The sequence below is a fragment of the Lygodium microphyllum genome, chromosome 3, assembly GCF_053477565.2.
Source record: "Lygodium microphyllum isolate KBCC chromosome 3, Lygodium_microphyllum_v1.1.10, whole genome shotgun sequence".
Lineage (NCBI taxonomy): Eukaryota > Viridiplantae > Streptophyta > Polypodiopsida > Schizaeales > Lygodiaceae > Lygodium > Lygodium microphyllum.
In genome coordinates, this window is record NC_141137.1 from 72,097,522 (window position 1) to 72,115,005 (window position 17,484).

Genomic DNA, 17,484 nt, shown 5'->3' on the forward strand with positions numbered 1-17,484 from the left:
TCTCAAACGATCTTTAAAAATCCCTCTTAGTTGAAAGTTGGACCTTTTGCTGTGTAATATAAGAAAATACTAGTAGAGCCTACGAGGAATACCTCTATTTAGGTCGCCCTAGTTAAAAAGCCTTAGTTGTGTGGACCACTAAGGGACCACCTTCTTAGCTTCCTCCTACATAGTCTTATTTTTTCTATCAAAGAGGGCTTTGAGGTCCTCCCTAAGTTCATATTCCATTTCTTGTATGTTGATCTTGTAAATCCAAATTGCATTTGTGTAATCCACCTCCATTGTATCGCTTTGACTCCTTTGGTGCTCCTCCATAGCTTTGACTAGTGCCTCAACTCGGTGTCTCTTTGATCAACACCCTTAGATTCATGAAGTAAGCGATAGTGCCACTTGTACACATGTTTGTTTTGGTAAATGAGAGTAAATGGCTTTTAACACGTGTGTCTTTGGTCCTCTCCATCCCGCATTACAAACCATGCTACTTCCACCATTTAATAAAATGCATTGACCATGAGCCCCTATTTGCTCTCTATGTAATCACTTTTGCATTGTTCATTTCCATTAGTTGTGCCTCCTTGGCATGCTTGGCTAATTTCTCACCTTGTTCATGCACACCCTATCGTCTTATTGGATAGAAAAGGACAAATTTGATGGTGTATGTTGGCGTCCGAAAGGTGGATGTAGAGTATATCCTTTCCTTCCACCTCATACGTTGATTTTGACGAGTGTACACGTTAGATTTAAATAATTGTATAGAGAGAGAGACAGACAGACGGCGGCGGCTGAAAGGATACAGTAATTTAATACTAATTCTTTGTATGCATTGCCAGTTTATGGTAGTGCACTTCAATGAAAGGTTGCTGTCTGCTATCAGGCCTTTTTTAATTATTGGGTGGTTGAGTGAGAAGCATGGATTCTCGTAATAGCGTTGATTTGGGCGCAAGCCAATCCTTCCTCATCAGTTTGTCTCTGGCGATCTATCTCAACGGTCGCTTGCAGTCTCTCAAGTGTATTGGCTTCGAGGAGATAGTAAGAAGACGTTTCATCAACCATCGACTTATCACCATCCACCCAAGAGATTGAAACCGCTCAAATAAGACCGACTGACTCTCCATCCTAACCCAAGGGTATATTGCCAGAACTACCATCTCTGTTTGATCTATCTAGCTGAAAAGAACTAGATTTCATTCGTTCTAATCCATCTAATTTTCAGGTAGCCTTCTCTCATTTGTCTAGTTTTTAAAAGGCTTTTTGGGCTATATTTGATGAAGAGAGGGCAGCACGAGGAACAGAAAGGTAGCGAAGGGATTGCCAATGATTCGGCAAGCTCAAGCTCCAGAGGAAGCATCACAGAAGACACCAAAGATGACCATATCATAGCACAGGTGTTGTCGGAGGAGCCCTCTGATGGAGATGGTGAAGTGAGGAGACGATTGGCACGTTTAAATTCCATTCCGGTTAGTGTCTTTGACATGCTTTTAATCATCTCGTGTTTGTTAACAAAGCCACATATAGGGCACACTCTGATCTGATTCATCTCACACATAGCAGATTGTTTATTTAAAGTTTAAACACTTCTTATAGAGGTGTCTCATTTCTTCCGGATATTTTTCAAGTTCTGCTTCCACCATTTGGCTGTCTTGTCTATATTCCGAAGCTGATTAGGATGCTTTGCTATGTTAGGTCTAGGATTAATTAAGGTAAATATCGGGTGCTAATGTATCTTGTAAAGGCAACCTTGTAGGAACCCCGGACTCACTTCTAATTTTGTGGTCTATCTTGAAGATGATCACTCAAGATGTATGGAACGGTTCAATATGAAGGTGAATCAAGTGCCATGCTTGGCAACATTGTAAAGCCAAATTCCATCTTATCCTAGCTGGCAGAAAAGTTAAAACAGTCCCTAATACTGAAACAACAACATGTATGATGTTAATTTCCTTTTGATAGAAATAGGGCTCGGTGAGGTCACAAAGGGCCAAAGGCAACTCTAAAGCTTGACTGCAGTATGTATTCTTGTCTCAAAGAATTACCTACTCAAGTGATCTACCAGACCATTGAAGACGTTGGAGTATCTCTTTTCAATCAGCTAGGAGGCTGTTTGTGTAAGGACAAGCTTGGTATTTTGTATGGCCAAGTAGAATCCCCCAATGAGGAAGCTACCACTTGCTAAAGCAGTCGTTTTGAAAATCAAGACACATGCAGTGGTAACAGTCCATGGCTTTTATTACATCAGAAAAATATGCAACACTGTAGCCTTTCTTGAAAGTATGTGATTCTGTGTACTACATTCAACCCACCATGCATTCTAGAAGGTAGGAAAAACTGTATGTATGCTACCGAGAGAGTTTGAACTGTGAAGATGTAGCGGCCAAGTTGATGGTTCCTAATATTCTTTGAAGCACCCAATTAATGGCTGTGAGGACTGGACACCGTATGTGAGAACAAGAGGGATAAGAGAGTACAAACAACATGACCGACAAATGTAATGAAATGACAATGGATTGCCACTTATTTCCTTCATGGTATATTTTGCCCTAGCTGAAAGTTGTCTGTCCTTGCCAGCTGGTTGCCTTGGCTGGGATGCACCTCCCTCCAAAGTGATTCAAGTGTTTTGGTAGTGACGGTAACATGGGGGAATTGGACCGAAGAAAATGGAGGAATATATTTTGCAGAACATCAATTAAGATGATTGCCAAGACCACTCTTGCATGGATTGAATGAATGGTGAAGATGGATTTATATTTAATGATGATGGACGGTGTTGTGATGTTATGAGGACATAGTGTGAAAAAGTATGGAATGCATCATCATTTGACTTCTCTATTGATCTAGAGAGTCAATGTGATCTGAGCCATTAGTACTAGTGTGAGTTGCATGGATTATCCGAAAATACTAGATTTTTGGATAATTTTAGCCTATATTTGATATTATTTATTGTAAAAAATCTGAAAAAGTTAAAAAAGCTTCTAGATTAGGATGGCATGCAAAAAGCAAGTTGCTTTTTCAGCCAAGTAGGAGATTTTTCATAAAAAAGACAGATTGATGAAATTGCGATCGCTGTAAACAGACTAAAAACTGCAGATTGAACTGAAAGAAGAAGGAGTGATCTGGGAGATCCGTGAGCAGGTGTCGTGGTGTCGTGGGGTTTTACCCCCCTTTGGGAGCCAATGGAGCCATCAGATTCAGGTTCTGGGCAGCAGAGAAAGAGCTGATTTTTCTAGTCCACGTTTTTGATCTACGAAGGAGCTCCAGGAGAACTAATGCCTGGAGATTGCTTCTGAGTAATGCAAAGATTCTAGGTTCTTTCAATACATATTGAATCAATTCATTGTGATTTGTTTTTATCGTGCTTGCCACTTGGGTATTCTCTATCTTCTCTTCCACCTCCTATCTCTACTTCCTTCTACTTCTGATCCCCGGTGGATTCGACCTTTCGACAAAAACCCCTCCGACATTGGTGAACCCGACGTGAAAGGTCGTCACAGAAGAAGGAAAGATAATATGGGAGAACCTTCGAATACAATCTCCAATGATGTTTTGCAACAGTTGGTGTAAAATATGAATATGCTTATGCAGGTACAACAACAACAGGTGATGCAAGCTTCAGCTCAAACAGAAAGTGTTGTGATGAATGCTTTGCAAGCAATTGAGCATGAGGTGAAGTTATTCAATGGCAGGAATGAATCTGTATATGTACATACCTATGCTCAGAAGATGGAATTCTTTGGAGTGGCTCAATCTGCATGGAGCCAGTATTTTGTACGTGTTACTGTTCATGAACTGAAAGCACGGATTACTGAATTATACTTGCAGGATGCTGACTGGGTAGCCTTCAAGAAGACACTCAAGGAAGAATTTTACATTGAGGACACCAGTTTGATTACGCGCAAGACTTTTCAGGAGTGGGTTATACAACCCAATAAGGGTCTTGTGGCTACAGAATTGTTAAGAGAATTTGAAAGTAGATTTGAGCAGTTGGATCTTGCAGAACAGTAAGCTCTTGCAAGTTAGAAAATTGAATTGTTTCTATAGGCAGCTGATCCTGAGCTTCAAGAGAAACTTGATGATTTGTTGGAGGATCAGACTATAGAGACAGGTTTGAAAACAGAGTGGAGACATGTCAAGGAAGCTGTTACTGCGCTTGTGAAGAAGCATAGAAGAAGAGAAAGATTGCATGTCTCTAGCTTGCCCACTGTTATGGGTAAGACAGTTGAAGTATTCAGTAAGTCATCCGCTTTTGTGGCTAACCCTATGGCTGTACCTGCTATTGTTCCCCCTGTTAGGGAAGATGTCTTAGATGAATTGGTTAAAGGGATGCGGGATTTTCAATTGAAGGTTGCAAAATTGGATGAAAAAGGACAAGAGGAAAGGGGACGGACAATAGCCCCTAAGCCTGGAAAACGATGTATGTGGTGTGACAGTTTGCAGCACGAGAGAAAGGATTGTGCTGCCTATCAGGAGGCCTTGGCACGACAGCTTATCTTTTGGAAAGATGGCAAGATCCATGCACAAGAAACGGGATTGCCTCTTGCTTTGAATTTTGGAAAGGGAGGTATGCAGAAGTTGTTGGAAGACTTGGCTGTCCAAAATGCTTATGCGGTGGTACATGCTTCTACTTTTGGTCTACAGTTGGATCGAATGCATGGCAAAGTGATGGTTGGTCCAAAGGCTGAAATATGGACACATGCTTTACATGCAGCTGAAAAGAGAAAGGTCACTGATAGTGAAATGTCTCATGTAGGGCAAGACATTCGTGGCATAACTGGTTGGGAATCACCAGTAGATGCATATTCAGTGTATGCATATTTAGCGAAGGTACAAAATACGGATGTACTTGTAGAAGAAAAACGAAAAAGATATGAAGATATTGCAGGGACATCTAAAAGAATGACAAGAAGAAGTGTGGATCAGCCTAAAGCTGCAAATCAGCCACCTCCCGAGCATGTTATGGAAGAGGTCAGTTAGGAGCAAAAACAGGATAATAAACAAGAAGGCAAAAAGAAGGACAAGCAGCTAGGATATAAGTTGCAATCTGACATTGAGACAGCCACAGATCTTAAGAAGGTTCTTGAAGAACGGATCTTAAACACTCCGGTGGAATTTACCTTGGGAGAGGTGCTTGGGGGGATGGATGTCGTGATGTTATGAGGACACAGTGTGAAAAAGTATGGAATGTATCATCATCCGACTTCTCTATTGATCTAGAGAGTCAATGTGATCTGAGCCATTAGTACTAGTGTGAGTTGCATGGATTATTCGAAAATACTAGATTTTTGAATAATTTTAGCCTATATTTGATATTATTTATTGTAAAAAATCCGAAAAAGTTAAAAAAGCTTCTAGATTAGAATGGCATGCAAAAAGCAAGTTGCTTTTTTAGCCAAGTAGGAGATTTTTTATAAAAAAGACAGATTGACGAAATCGTGTGGGTCGCGATTGCTGTAAACAGGTTGAAAACTGCAGATTGAACTGAAAGAAGAAGAAGGAGTAATCTGGGAGATCCGTGATCAGGTGTCCCGGGGTTTTACCCCGTTTTCGGAGCCAACGGAGCCATCAGATTCGGGTTCCGGGCAGCAGAGAAAGAGCTGATTTTTCTGATCCACGTTTTTGGTCTACGAAGGAGCTCCAGGAGAACTAATGTCTGGAGAACTAATGACCTCTTCGATGAGGTAGAGGATTGTAACTTATTCTATGTGATGGGAGAAACTGAGACATCAGTCTTAGCTTGCAGCCCAAGTGTTCACGTTAACTTAGGTGTTGAGATCACTTAGCTCTTATACCATGTGAAGATCTAGCACTGTATTTGAGAACAAGAGGGCTACTAGAGTGCATGAAGAGGATGACCAACACAATTGACAAATGTATGCCAAGAGCAATGAAATCATGGCAACCATGAAATGCATTTCACTGATAAAACATTTCAGTATTCAACGTTTTGGCTATCCATTTCAGTACAAAGGAAAAACAAACAATTTCCATCAAAATATTATTGAATATATATGTTTTAAGTGTTACTTTGCCATTTCATGTGGTATTTCAGTTGGGATCTACCAAGGGTGAAATGTTGGAATGCAACATCTTGGGGTTGAAATGGTTCAATGATGAAACATTTCCTGGTTACCTTGGATGAAACGAAAGCACAAGTGAGGTACAATAAATGGATGCACAAGAAGCAGAGGGATGTTGAAGGAAGAATCAATGACACCACAAAACGAAAGGTACGATACGGTATGGTACGATAAAATATGGTACTGGTGGTACCTTATGATTTTATAAGGTACAGTACGCTATTAGTACGAAAGAAAATTTAACATGATTAAAAAAAACCATAAATCATTAAATGATAGAAAATATGTTTAAAGTGGAAATAGCCATTTCATTATAAAATAAGATGAATACATGAGGGTGACCATCGTGGTCGCATGGGATGCACAAAATATGCTATATAACTATAGTCCAGACTCTAGTGTGTCATAGTGGCATCATGCATGTGCATACAATGATAGTAGATACAAAAAAGAGAGAGACCTATGAATCTATGAGGAGGCATCACTATCATCATCATCATCATTAGAACCATCTCATCAAGAGAGTTTGAAAATGACTCCTCGGCATCGGATGATGAGACACACTCATACTCATTCTCACTGATGAGGTTGCTATCATCATCAAATGATGGCTCCCTAGGCAGTGGCTATGTAGGCAAGGGGGGGATGTCATCATGAGGCACAGGATGCGAGCTACTAGAGCCTCGCCTTACATATGTCTACAAGCCACTCAAACCACCCCTCCTTGATATTGGAGGGCGTCGAATGACCATGCCCCTGCTACCATCTACTTGAACTCCTCGCCCACGAACACGTTGACTGCGAGTGTCACAAGTATTTACTGCTATAAGCTCTCTATAGAGCTCTACAAAAATCATCTCCTCGTCCATTTCTTGATGTACACTCGGAAGAGTGTCACCTACACAATGTAGTGATGCACATAAGATTGTAAATGCTAAAGTCTAAATTGTAAAGTATAAACTTCAAAGTTAAAAGCTTAAAACAACAAATTTTAAATTTTATGGTTAAGTGTTTAAACTTTATTTCCTTCGGACTATCCATGCTCATCATAGCCCTCATCATGTGTAAGTTAGTGCAGCAATAGCCTAGCTGCTCTAACTGTCGAGTGCTAAGTCAGTTGCGAATCTTTGTGTGAATGAGAGAATAGGCAATCTAGTTTCCCTCACATGCATCCGAAGAGGAATCCTAGGCAAGGACCCTCATGGCTAAGGGGTGAAGGGTCTCCAATGCGTATCCAAAGTTTTCCACCAAAATAAAGGCTTCATAAGCATTCTTGGATTTCTCCATTGTATGGAGCTGTGGGATTTCTTATCTCCTGGATGTCATGGACTCGGGGATGCTTGACATCGAAAAGAAAAGGAAAGGAAAGGAGAACCAGATCTGATAGAGCCATGTACAAAAGTGTGGTGGAGACTATGGGCTGTAGCTAATCTCAAGATCTGCACATGATCTCAGCTATGATGCGGTCCCTAGATGCTTCATTGATATGCTTGGTGGTGAGTCTTCGGTGTCTCGTGATAATGGCTCTAATCCGACTGTGGTGTGGCCTCCTCGGACGTGGTCCTGGTAGACGGGGTGGTTGTGCTCGGCAAAGGGAAATGGCTCTATCCAATGGGACTCCAAGGCTTGCCACCCCCCCAAAAAGTGCCATGCAGGCAGGCGTAATGCACCGGATTAAAGGCAATTGAACGCGGGAGGATGCGCAGTAGTGGCAAAAGTGACCCTGTTTAATCGTACGAATCCGTATGGATACATATGATACAGTACGGTACGGATCGTATAGTACAAATAGTACTGTACGATGTATGGAGACAACTATGGGCCCTTGTAGAGGTGTGATGGGGATCTTCTCTAGAGTCTCACGAGCTCTTATTAACTAGCACAAATCCTATGGATTTTGGGTTTGTGATACTTGGCAGATAGACTGGAAACCACATGAGAGTTTCACTTGGGTCCCTTGTGGCACTTGTATGAGATACCTCAGTTGCCATGTAGGCATTGATACAAATCCTATGGATTTTGGGTTTGCAAGACTTGGTAGATAGAGACCACCTGAGAGTTTCACTTGGGTCCCTTGTATGAGATACCTCAGCTGCCATGTAGGCATTGATATTTCTTCAGAGCAGCAGCTGGCACCCTTAGTATAAGACAAAAGCTACTATATTGGAGCATAGCAAGACTATCACTAGCAGGCAGGATGATAGTTGCAAATCAGGTTTTGTAAGCATGTGGTACATAACTTCTTGTTGGGCCTTCTCTAGATCATGCATTGGCTAAGTGAAACGGCTCATCAAGAATTTCATTTGGTCAAGCGGAGATGGTAGTTTTGCAAGGGCTAAGGTAGCTTGGGATGTTATTATCTAGCCTAGATCTAGGGGTGGTTTGGGGGTTATTGACCGAGATAGTCAGAGTAGAGCACTGATGGTAAAGCTCATTGTGAGGGGTTTTCTTTCGGGTGAGGAGCTATGGAAGAAACTACTATTATGGAGATTAGGGAGGTTGTTCTTGCTCATGGGGGCTGTGGCAGCCTAGCGCGCACACATGCTATTTCAACATATCCAAGCTATAGGACTTGCAGTTTTGAGGTCAGATTTGCTGTATCTATAGGACTTCATCCTATTGACCTAGTGAGTGTTGAAGAGAAGTTGAGGCAGCCACTTCTTTTTAATCAGCTACTCAAGATAGGGAGAGGCCACCCCATTGGAGAGAGGACCCTCCTGTCTTGGGGGAGATTCTCTGCATAGGTAGCTTCTAGAGTGGGGGAGTGGTTGTTGGGATGTAAAGGCCCTTTATTCACCTCCGTGTATTGTACACGTGTATTATTATGTTGTACATGTGAATGCACCCTTACGAGCCCTAAGTATAAATACATTTTATTCTTTGTGTACCAACACATTGTTGGTACACCCAAATCAGATCGTACTCTCTCTCTTTGTCGCTCTCACTCATCTGCACACTTTTGTTGCAAATCTTCACGCTTCCTCTATTCGCGCACTCACAATTGGTATCAGAGCACATGTTGTGCACGCTTCTCGAGACCAGCAGGTAGTAGGCAACCGATAGGTAGCATTACGGTCCAAGCAGCTAGGTGTGACCAGGCAGCCAGCAACAGGGCTGAAGGACTGGACCTGGTCCAAGCAGCTAGGCGTGACCAGGCAGCCAACAACAGGCTTGAAGGACTGGACCTGCTCGCGAAGGTTAACGGCGCTTGAGCTCCAGGTCAGCGCGAAGACTGGACCTGCTCGCGACTGGGCGACCAGTTGATGGGGTCCAGTGGGGATGGCAGTCGATGGTGACTCCAGGTCAGCGCGAGGCTGACTGCTCGTGACGCATGACGAGCCAGCCCCCCCCCCCCCCCCTTTGATAAATCAGAAATTTTTCAATCCTTCTTATTTCCTGCTCTCAGCTGTTCGCGCATGTAAGCACCATAGAACACAAATTTGTGCAAATCTGCTTGGGGCTTTTTCCAGATTTGATGCTTTTTATGCTTGGTAGTGACATTTGTGCCAAAAATTGCAGACATTGTGCATGTTGACCTTAGTTAAATTGGGGATTTTGCCAAATTTGTTGGAATTTTACTCATCCAAGTAAAAGTTCTTGACATTGGACCTGGAAAAATTGGGGCTTTTCATGTATTGATGAAATTTTGCTCAGTTGGGTCAGATTGGCTGACATTTACACACTGTTGGACCTGGAAATTTGGGATTTTGTGTAGATTTTGGTAAATTTCTGCAGTATTTGCCCGTGTGGTGGCTGGTTTATGTAAAAAGAGCATAGGTTTATTGCTGGTTGGGCAAGAACAGCAATGTATTTGCTGGTTTAGCTTGTGCTCTTGCAGTTTAGTGCATTTACACTTGAGTTTGTGATAAAAATCGCTGCAACTTCTTCCAGTTTTAACATTAAGAGTTTGATGGAAATCAAATGGTTTGATGGTCAAGGTTTTGACCTTTGGAAAGACCGTATGCAAGGCATATTGTTCTTAAAGGACTGTGAGGATGCTTTGCAGGAAGATAAACCTGCACAAATGTCTGATGCACATTGGACCAAAGTCAACAAAAGGCTGTGGCTTATATAAGATGGGTGTCCATGATGACATTTTGACAGACATTAAGGGCTTAGATATTAATAGGTCATGCAATATGGGAGAAGTTGAAAACTACCTATGAGATCACCACACCTGTTAATCGGGTGCATTTAATGCGCAAGTTGGTGAATATACGACTGGATGAGTCCAAGCCTGCAAGCTGAGCACTTGAGTGCATTTACTGGTATTTTAAATCAGCTCAAGGATGCTAATTTGGATTTTGATGATAAGTTTAGGGCGATCTTTCTGATCATGACACTGCGTGATTCCTAGGAGACCTTGGTAGTTTCTCTCAGTATTAACCCTAATCTCTCATATGATGGTGTGAGGGGTTCAATCTTGAATGAAAAAATTAGACGTAAGTCTAGTGGAGAAGGCAACAACTCAGCTTACAATGTTAGAGGTAGGATTGAAAAGAAAAATGCAAATGCTGGAGAGAGAAGCAGAAGCAAGAGCAAAGGAAAGGAAAAGAGTGATGTTACTTGCTATCAATGTGGTCGGAAGGGCCACAAGAAGCCTGATTGCAGGTACTACAAGAAGGAACAAGAGAGAAAGTAGAATGTAGGAGACAAAAAGAAGAAAGAGGATAAGGCAGACGCATCTGAGGCAACCAAAGGCAAGGAAAAGGCCAGTGTGGCCTCCAGTGTAGTCATAGAGGAGCTCTCAGATGTAGAGGCTGATGTACTATGTGCAATAGATTATGATGCCCTTGTATGTCACATGTAGGATATATAGATTACCAAGGCTGATGTGATTGATGCACTTTTGTCAGTTGATGATGGTGTCACTCAGTTGCTGAAATTGGCTGTCATTTGGAGTTATGGCACAAGAGATTAGGCCATATGAGCCAGAAAGGACTTGATGTCCTTACCTCTTTGAAGAGGGTTGATGGAAAAGGCTCTAAACTTGTTTTTTGTAATGATTGTCAGTTTGGAAAGCAAATGAAAAATTCCTTTTACTCTGGTGTCTCCTGTAAGTCCAATGTCTTGGACTTAGTGCATTTTGATGTATGTAGTATGTTCGTAAAATCGTTGGGTGGTTGTCTCTTTTATTGATGATTGTTCCAGGAAGATTTGGGTTTATCTATTGAAAATGAAAAGTGAAGTGTTTGCTGTTTTTAAAACTTTTTATTCATTTGTGACCACTCAGACAGGTAGAAAGTTGAAATGCTTGAGAATTGATATGGGGGTGAGTTCACATTTACTGAGTTTAAGTCTTTTTGTGGCTTGCATGGAATCAAGAGGGAGCTTACAACTCCTTACAGCGCTTCTTCAAATGGTGTGGTTGAAAGATATAATAGGACTTTATGTGAGAGAGTGTGGTGCATGTTGTCCATTGCTAATCTCCCTCATGAATTTTGGGGAGAGGCACTTAAAACCACGGTTCACATTTGCAACCGCTGTCCAAACAGGTCCTTAAATAATGGCATCCTTGAGGAGGTTTGTTCTGGCAAATTGGCCTTATATGACCATTTACGGATATTCGGTTGTGATGCTTTTGTGCATATTAGAGATGAGTTGAGGAGTAAACTTGACTTGAAATCCACCAAAGGCATTTTCATGGGCTATGGTGATGAGGGTGAATGTGGCTATAGAGTGTGGTTATGACAGTCCAAGAAAATTGTTCGCGGCCGTAATGTTGTGTTTAATGAGGCAAAGTTGCTGAAAAGTACTTCAGCCTCTGATGAAGACATGAAAAATGTTAAATTTCAGAATTTGCAGCCATCTATTACTTCAAATGATGAGCCTCATGATGCTGTACCACAGGCTGAAACTGATGATCAGCCGGATATTTTTGAGCTAGATGATGATGGACAGCAAATAGAAGCACAAGGAGGTCATGAATAGCAAGATATACTTGTTGATTATGAAAATGCAGGTGCTGAAAATGAAAATGAAGGTGTTGTACATCATGAACAACATTCTGAAAATGGCTTACAGCAGCCAATAAATGCTGAAAATAACATGTCTCCAAATGTAGACCCGATTCTTGAGAATATAGATCATTGGATACGTAGGTCTACACGTTTAAGAAGGCAACCACATAGGTATGACCCCTCTTTGCACTACGTGATTTTTACAGATGAGGGTGAGCATTTTACATATAAAGAGGCCAAGTAATGCAAATTCAACAGTGGGAGCTAGCTATGCAAGAAGAGATTAAATCTCTATATGCTAATGATACTTGGGATGTTGTGTCGTTGCCCAAAGGAAGAAAGCCTCTTCCAAACAAATGGGTTTATAAAGTAAAGACAGTTGATGGGAAACCCAAGTATAACAAGGCCTTGGTATAGGCAACTCAAACCTGCAAAAGGACATGCTAGCTAGGGTCTTTGTCTCGAATATGGGCATACAGAGTATCCTCTATCTTTGAATCGCACAGTGATTGGGTTGAAGAGCTTCAAGAGTCTTTCTTGTTAGATGATCACTTCAGCCACATATTTTAGAAATTACAATATGCCCCACTACCACTACCACTACCACTACCACTACCACTACCACTACCACTACCACTGCTACTACTACAAACAAGAAAAAAAGAAATTAAATAACAATAACTTACCCTCTCTTTGTTTTTTATCCATTCATTCTCCTCTCTCCCTCCCTCTCTCAAGACTAGTTGCCAAAGGGTATACACAGAAGGAAGGGATTGACTTCCAAGAGGTCTTCTCACCTATTGTGAAGATGACTACTCTACGTGTCCTTTTTGCTCTCACTGCTGTATTGGATTTATGTGAAAATAACTTTTTTGCATGGTGACGTTGGGGAGGAAATCTACATGAAACAGCCCGAGGGCTTTGTAGTTCTTGGAAAAGAGCAGTTGGTATGTAAACTAAAATGCAGCTTGTATGGACTGAGGCAAGTACCACGGTAGTGGTACAAAAAGTTTGATACTTTTATGCTCTCTCATGGGTTTACACGCAGCCATGCAGATCATTATTTGTACATGAAAAAGGATACAGATGGCAACCCCATCATACTTGTTTTGTATGTGGATGATATGTTGCTAGCTGGGAAAAGAAAGACTAGCTTGGATGCTCTCAAAGATCAGCTGAAATCAGCTTTCTCCATGAAAGATTTGGGGAATGCGAAGCATATATTGGGCATGAGGATTCGCAGGGATAGAATGCAGAAATTGCTGTTCTCATCTCAAGAGAAGTACATTGAAAAGGTACTGGACAGATTTAACATGGTTGAAGCTAAGCCTCTTGGGGTGCCCTTACCTCCATATCTTAAGCTTAGTAAAGCCAACAACCCAAAAGATGACATAGAAGTCGATGCTATGAAGGGAGTCCCTTATGCATCAGCTTGTGGCTCTCTTATGTATGCTATGGTCGCTACTCGTCTAGACATTGCTCATGCAATGGGAGTTGTTAGTAGGTTTATGTCAAATCCTGGCAAACCACATTGGGAGGCTGTCAAGTGCATTCTTAGATATTTAAAGGGTACACAAAGAAAGTGTATTTGCTATGGGCAGGGTGCACTTAGTTTGTAGGGTTATTGTAATGCAGACATGGCAAGTGACTTGGACACTCGTAGGTCCACTAGCGGGTATGCCTTTATAGTTGCTAGCGGGGCCATCTCTTGGTGCTCTAGGTTGCAAAACATCGTAGCACTGAGTACTATTGAAGCTGAATACATATCAGCTCTGAAGCTTCTAAGGAAGCTATATGGTTGAGCAGACTTGCAGAGGATCTCGGCATGTCTATGAGTACTCCAGCGTTGGGATGTGATAGCTAGAGTGTTGTGTATCTGGCTAAGAATGCCATGTATCATTTACGCACAAAGCATATAGATGTGCGATATCACTTTATCAAACAGATTTTGAAAGATGGTCTAATCACATTAACCAAGCTCAAAACACAAGACAACCTTGCAGATGTTCTCACTAAAAGTTTAAGCAAGGCTCAGCATGAGCATTGCATATGACTAGTGGGAGTTAGTTAAAGGTTCACTTTGGACCATTAAGTGGGAGGTTGTTCGGATGTAAAGGTCCTTTATTCACCTCCGTGTATTGTACACATGTATTATTATTTTGTACATGTGAATGCACCCTTACGAGCCCCAAGTATAAATACATTTTATTCTTTGTGTACCAACACATTGTTGGTACACCCAAATCAGATCATACTCTCTCTCTGTCGCTCTCACTCACCTGCACACTTCTGCTGCAAATCTTCACGCTTCCTCTATCTGCACACTCAACAGTGGTTTACCTTTTTGGAGCTGCCAGCTCGTATTGAGATAGAGACTTCAAGGTATTAGGGGGGACTAGAGTCATAATGGAGAGTATCATGGAGGTGGTACCCCTTGAATGGAAGAATGACACAGTGACATATTAGACATGGATAGGGCTCTTTACTAGAGGAGGATACTTCTTGTAGTGGTAGCCACCAATGGAGACAGTGTGTTTACTTTTTCTATAGAGATGGATGGCAAACTTAGGTGAGAGGATTTGGATCAATTAGAGTTCACAAGATGCTCTCGACAAAGGATTAGAGTTGTGGCTCATTGTGATAGGACTTAGTACTTAGACGTAGATCCTTAGATTGGTATGGAAGATAGATGGAGACATTGGGAATATAGGAGGAGGCTGCTACAGAGGCTTCAATGGGATCTTGGGGAGTGGGTATGGAGAGATCCATTTGTAGAGACGCCTTAGGATGTCCCCTTTTGCTATACCACTAGGTGGAGAGGAGAATACATATGAGTAGGACTAGAGTGGTGCTAGCTGCAAGTGAGCATTGGACTATCCAGGGTATATCATAGCCTTTTCTAGCAGAAATCTGGAGGAGTTTGGAGGACAGCTTTAGACCTAGAAAGATTTCACTCTTTCTTTGGTTATTAGTACATTGGAGATTCACATCTAGTGGGAGAGCTTGGCATTACCGAGATCCCTGTCCTCCATTGTGATAGTTAGAGTGCTATCATGCTAGCATAGAACCCCATCTTTCATGCAAAGACGAAGCACATATATGTGAAGTATCACTTTATCAGGGATATAATTGACACCAAAAGCATTAAGCTTGTCAAGATACATATAGATGATAACCCTGCAGATCTTCTCACAAAGGGTCTTCCAGCAGAGTGGTTTGCTCATTGCCAACAAATGATGGGAGTTGGATAGTATATGTATTTTGGCTTTGTACATATTTAGACTTAGTTGATTCTTTTCCTCAACCTTAAGGCATGCTGCCTTTAGATAGGAGGTTGTTGGGAATAAAGGGCCATCGTACCTTTTATATGTGTATGGGTGTGAATGCACCCTTAGCATTTGTGCTTTTATATATCTATCTCAAAAACCTAAAAGGTACATTCTATTACATCTACACATCGTGCATCTCTTCCACTCTCTATTGCTCTACTGCTGCTCACGTTTTTCTCTCTATCTGCCATTGCCATCGCTAACCATTGCATCTTCGTTGCATATTGCTCACTTCATGTGGGATGGAGAAAGAGAAAGTGTTAGGAGCAGAGATGGAATATCCAACCCCTAGTGTGCTTTGAGTGGAAGTGGAATGTAATCCAAGATTTTGGATTGAAGATGTGAGTAGATCAAAATGTGGAGAAGATAGTGTTGGGATGGGAGGGAGTTGATAAGTGTGGTTTACTTGCTTAAATGAAACACATGGCAAAGATATACTCGATGAAGGGTATTTGCTTCGAGAGTCCCCTCTATTAAAGTTAAGATATTGAAAACCATCCGGATCTTGCACAACAAAAGAAGAAACATGAGAGGGTTTTGGCTCATATGACTCAAAAAGGTTATATGAACCTGACACAAGGTGTGGCTATGATGAAGGAGATGGATTGCCAGACGCGCCAAATGTTGTGGTTCCTCCAAGATTTGGTTGTGATGAAGGAGATGGATCACTAGACGTGCCAAATATTGTGGCCCCTCCAAGATCAGGGAGATGGCCAGTCTCACCAATCAGTCCAAATGGAATAGTAGCACTTGTTGGAGGGGTGTAAACCGAATTGTACGTGATGCGCAAGTACTCCTCAAACTCTTCATATGTAACATGACCAAAATGAGAAGAAGAAGATTGTAAAGGTGAAGGTGTGACTCTAATACCATGTGAAGATATGCTAGGGTTTGCACCGAGGAAACACAGCATGTACGACTAAGATTGAAATACACAGACTTAGATAGAGACAAGAAAAACTCAAACCCTAAACGCAAAACGGAAAAACTCAAAACTCAAACATAGAGACAAACACAAAGAGAAGAAACTCTGAAGTGAATGAATGCTGTAAATGAATGTAAGAGTGTACAGAATGCCCAAGGGCAGAGCAATGTAGTGTCGGAGAGTGATGTCCATTGGAGACAGATCCCAAGTGCAGTAACCACTAGTTGGAGATGAGAGGGTGAATAGTAGGCTGGTCACCAAAACATAGCAAACGGAGGTTGAAATCTAGTAAATGCAGCAGTGTACCACTGGAGGAAGGCTGAAAACTGATTGTTGGGTGTAAAGGCCCTTTCGCTACTCCCATGTATATATTTACTTGTACATGTAAACACACCCTTGCGGATGTAAGTGTGTTGTACCCTAAGTATAAATACATTCTTTTATTCTTTGTGTGTACCACACAATGCAGCAATGTACCACCAGAGGAAGGCTGAAAATTGGCTGTTGGGTGTAAAGGCCCTTTTGCTACTCTCGTGTATATATTTACTTGTATATGTGAACACACCCTTGTGGGTGTAAGTGTACTATACCCTAAGTATAAATACATTCTTTTATTCTTTGTGTGTACCACACTAGTATAGACCCATCTCTCGAATCTCCACTCTCTCTCTTCACTCTTTGCTGCGGAATACACCTCGTTTGACATGCACACTACTTGAGTACTTCTCTCACATCCTTCAAACTTGTATTAGAGCTTCGGCAAGAATGTGCGCACTTTCCAAGAGCCGTGTGGGTTAGTCTCTGCGTGTGAGTGTGAGCCGATAGGCAGTCGAGATCAGTCGGTGGTCAGTTTGACCAGACGATAGCTGGTGTGATTGTTGGTTGTGTTTTTGTAGGCGATAGGTAGGCAAGCGACAAACAGGTTCTGCAGGTGACAGCCAGGCAAAAGGCAACAACAGTTACAGGGCCTGAATAGCAGCGGGCGGCGCATTCTAGCAGTCAACGTGGCTAGTTGACGGCACGAACATTAGGTGCAGGCCACGAACATCATGTGACAACAGCGATGATACGCAGGCAGTCGATAGGTCAACGGCTGGGCTGTTCGAAAATTTTCAGCAAAATTTTTGATGGTTTTTAATTATTTTCTTGTAGTTTGCCCCTATTCATTAATGGGGGTTCGCGCGCGTAAGCACAGTGCT

General features: G+C 41.8%; 1 protein-coding gene across 2 annotated transcripts in view; it reads left to right on the top strand.

Annotated features, from left to right (window-relative positions):
- The first annotated feature begins 727 nt into the window (after nt 1-727).
- LOC148038494 (Cysteine proteinases superfamily protein) overlaps nt 728-17,484 on the top strand; it is a 62,209-nt gene continuing 45,452 nt past the window's right edge. For both annotated transcript variants that reach the window (XM_087672789.1, XM_087672782.1), the window contains exons 1-2: nt 728-1,127; nt 1,214-1,457. In XM_087672789.1, coding sequence (XP_087528915.1) covers nt 1,266-1,457 — 192 coding nt within the window. In that variant the 5' untranslated portion in view covers nt 728-1,127; nt 1,214-1,265. The remainder of the gene's footprint in view (nt 1,128-1,213; nt 1,458-17,484) is intronic.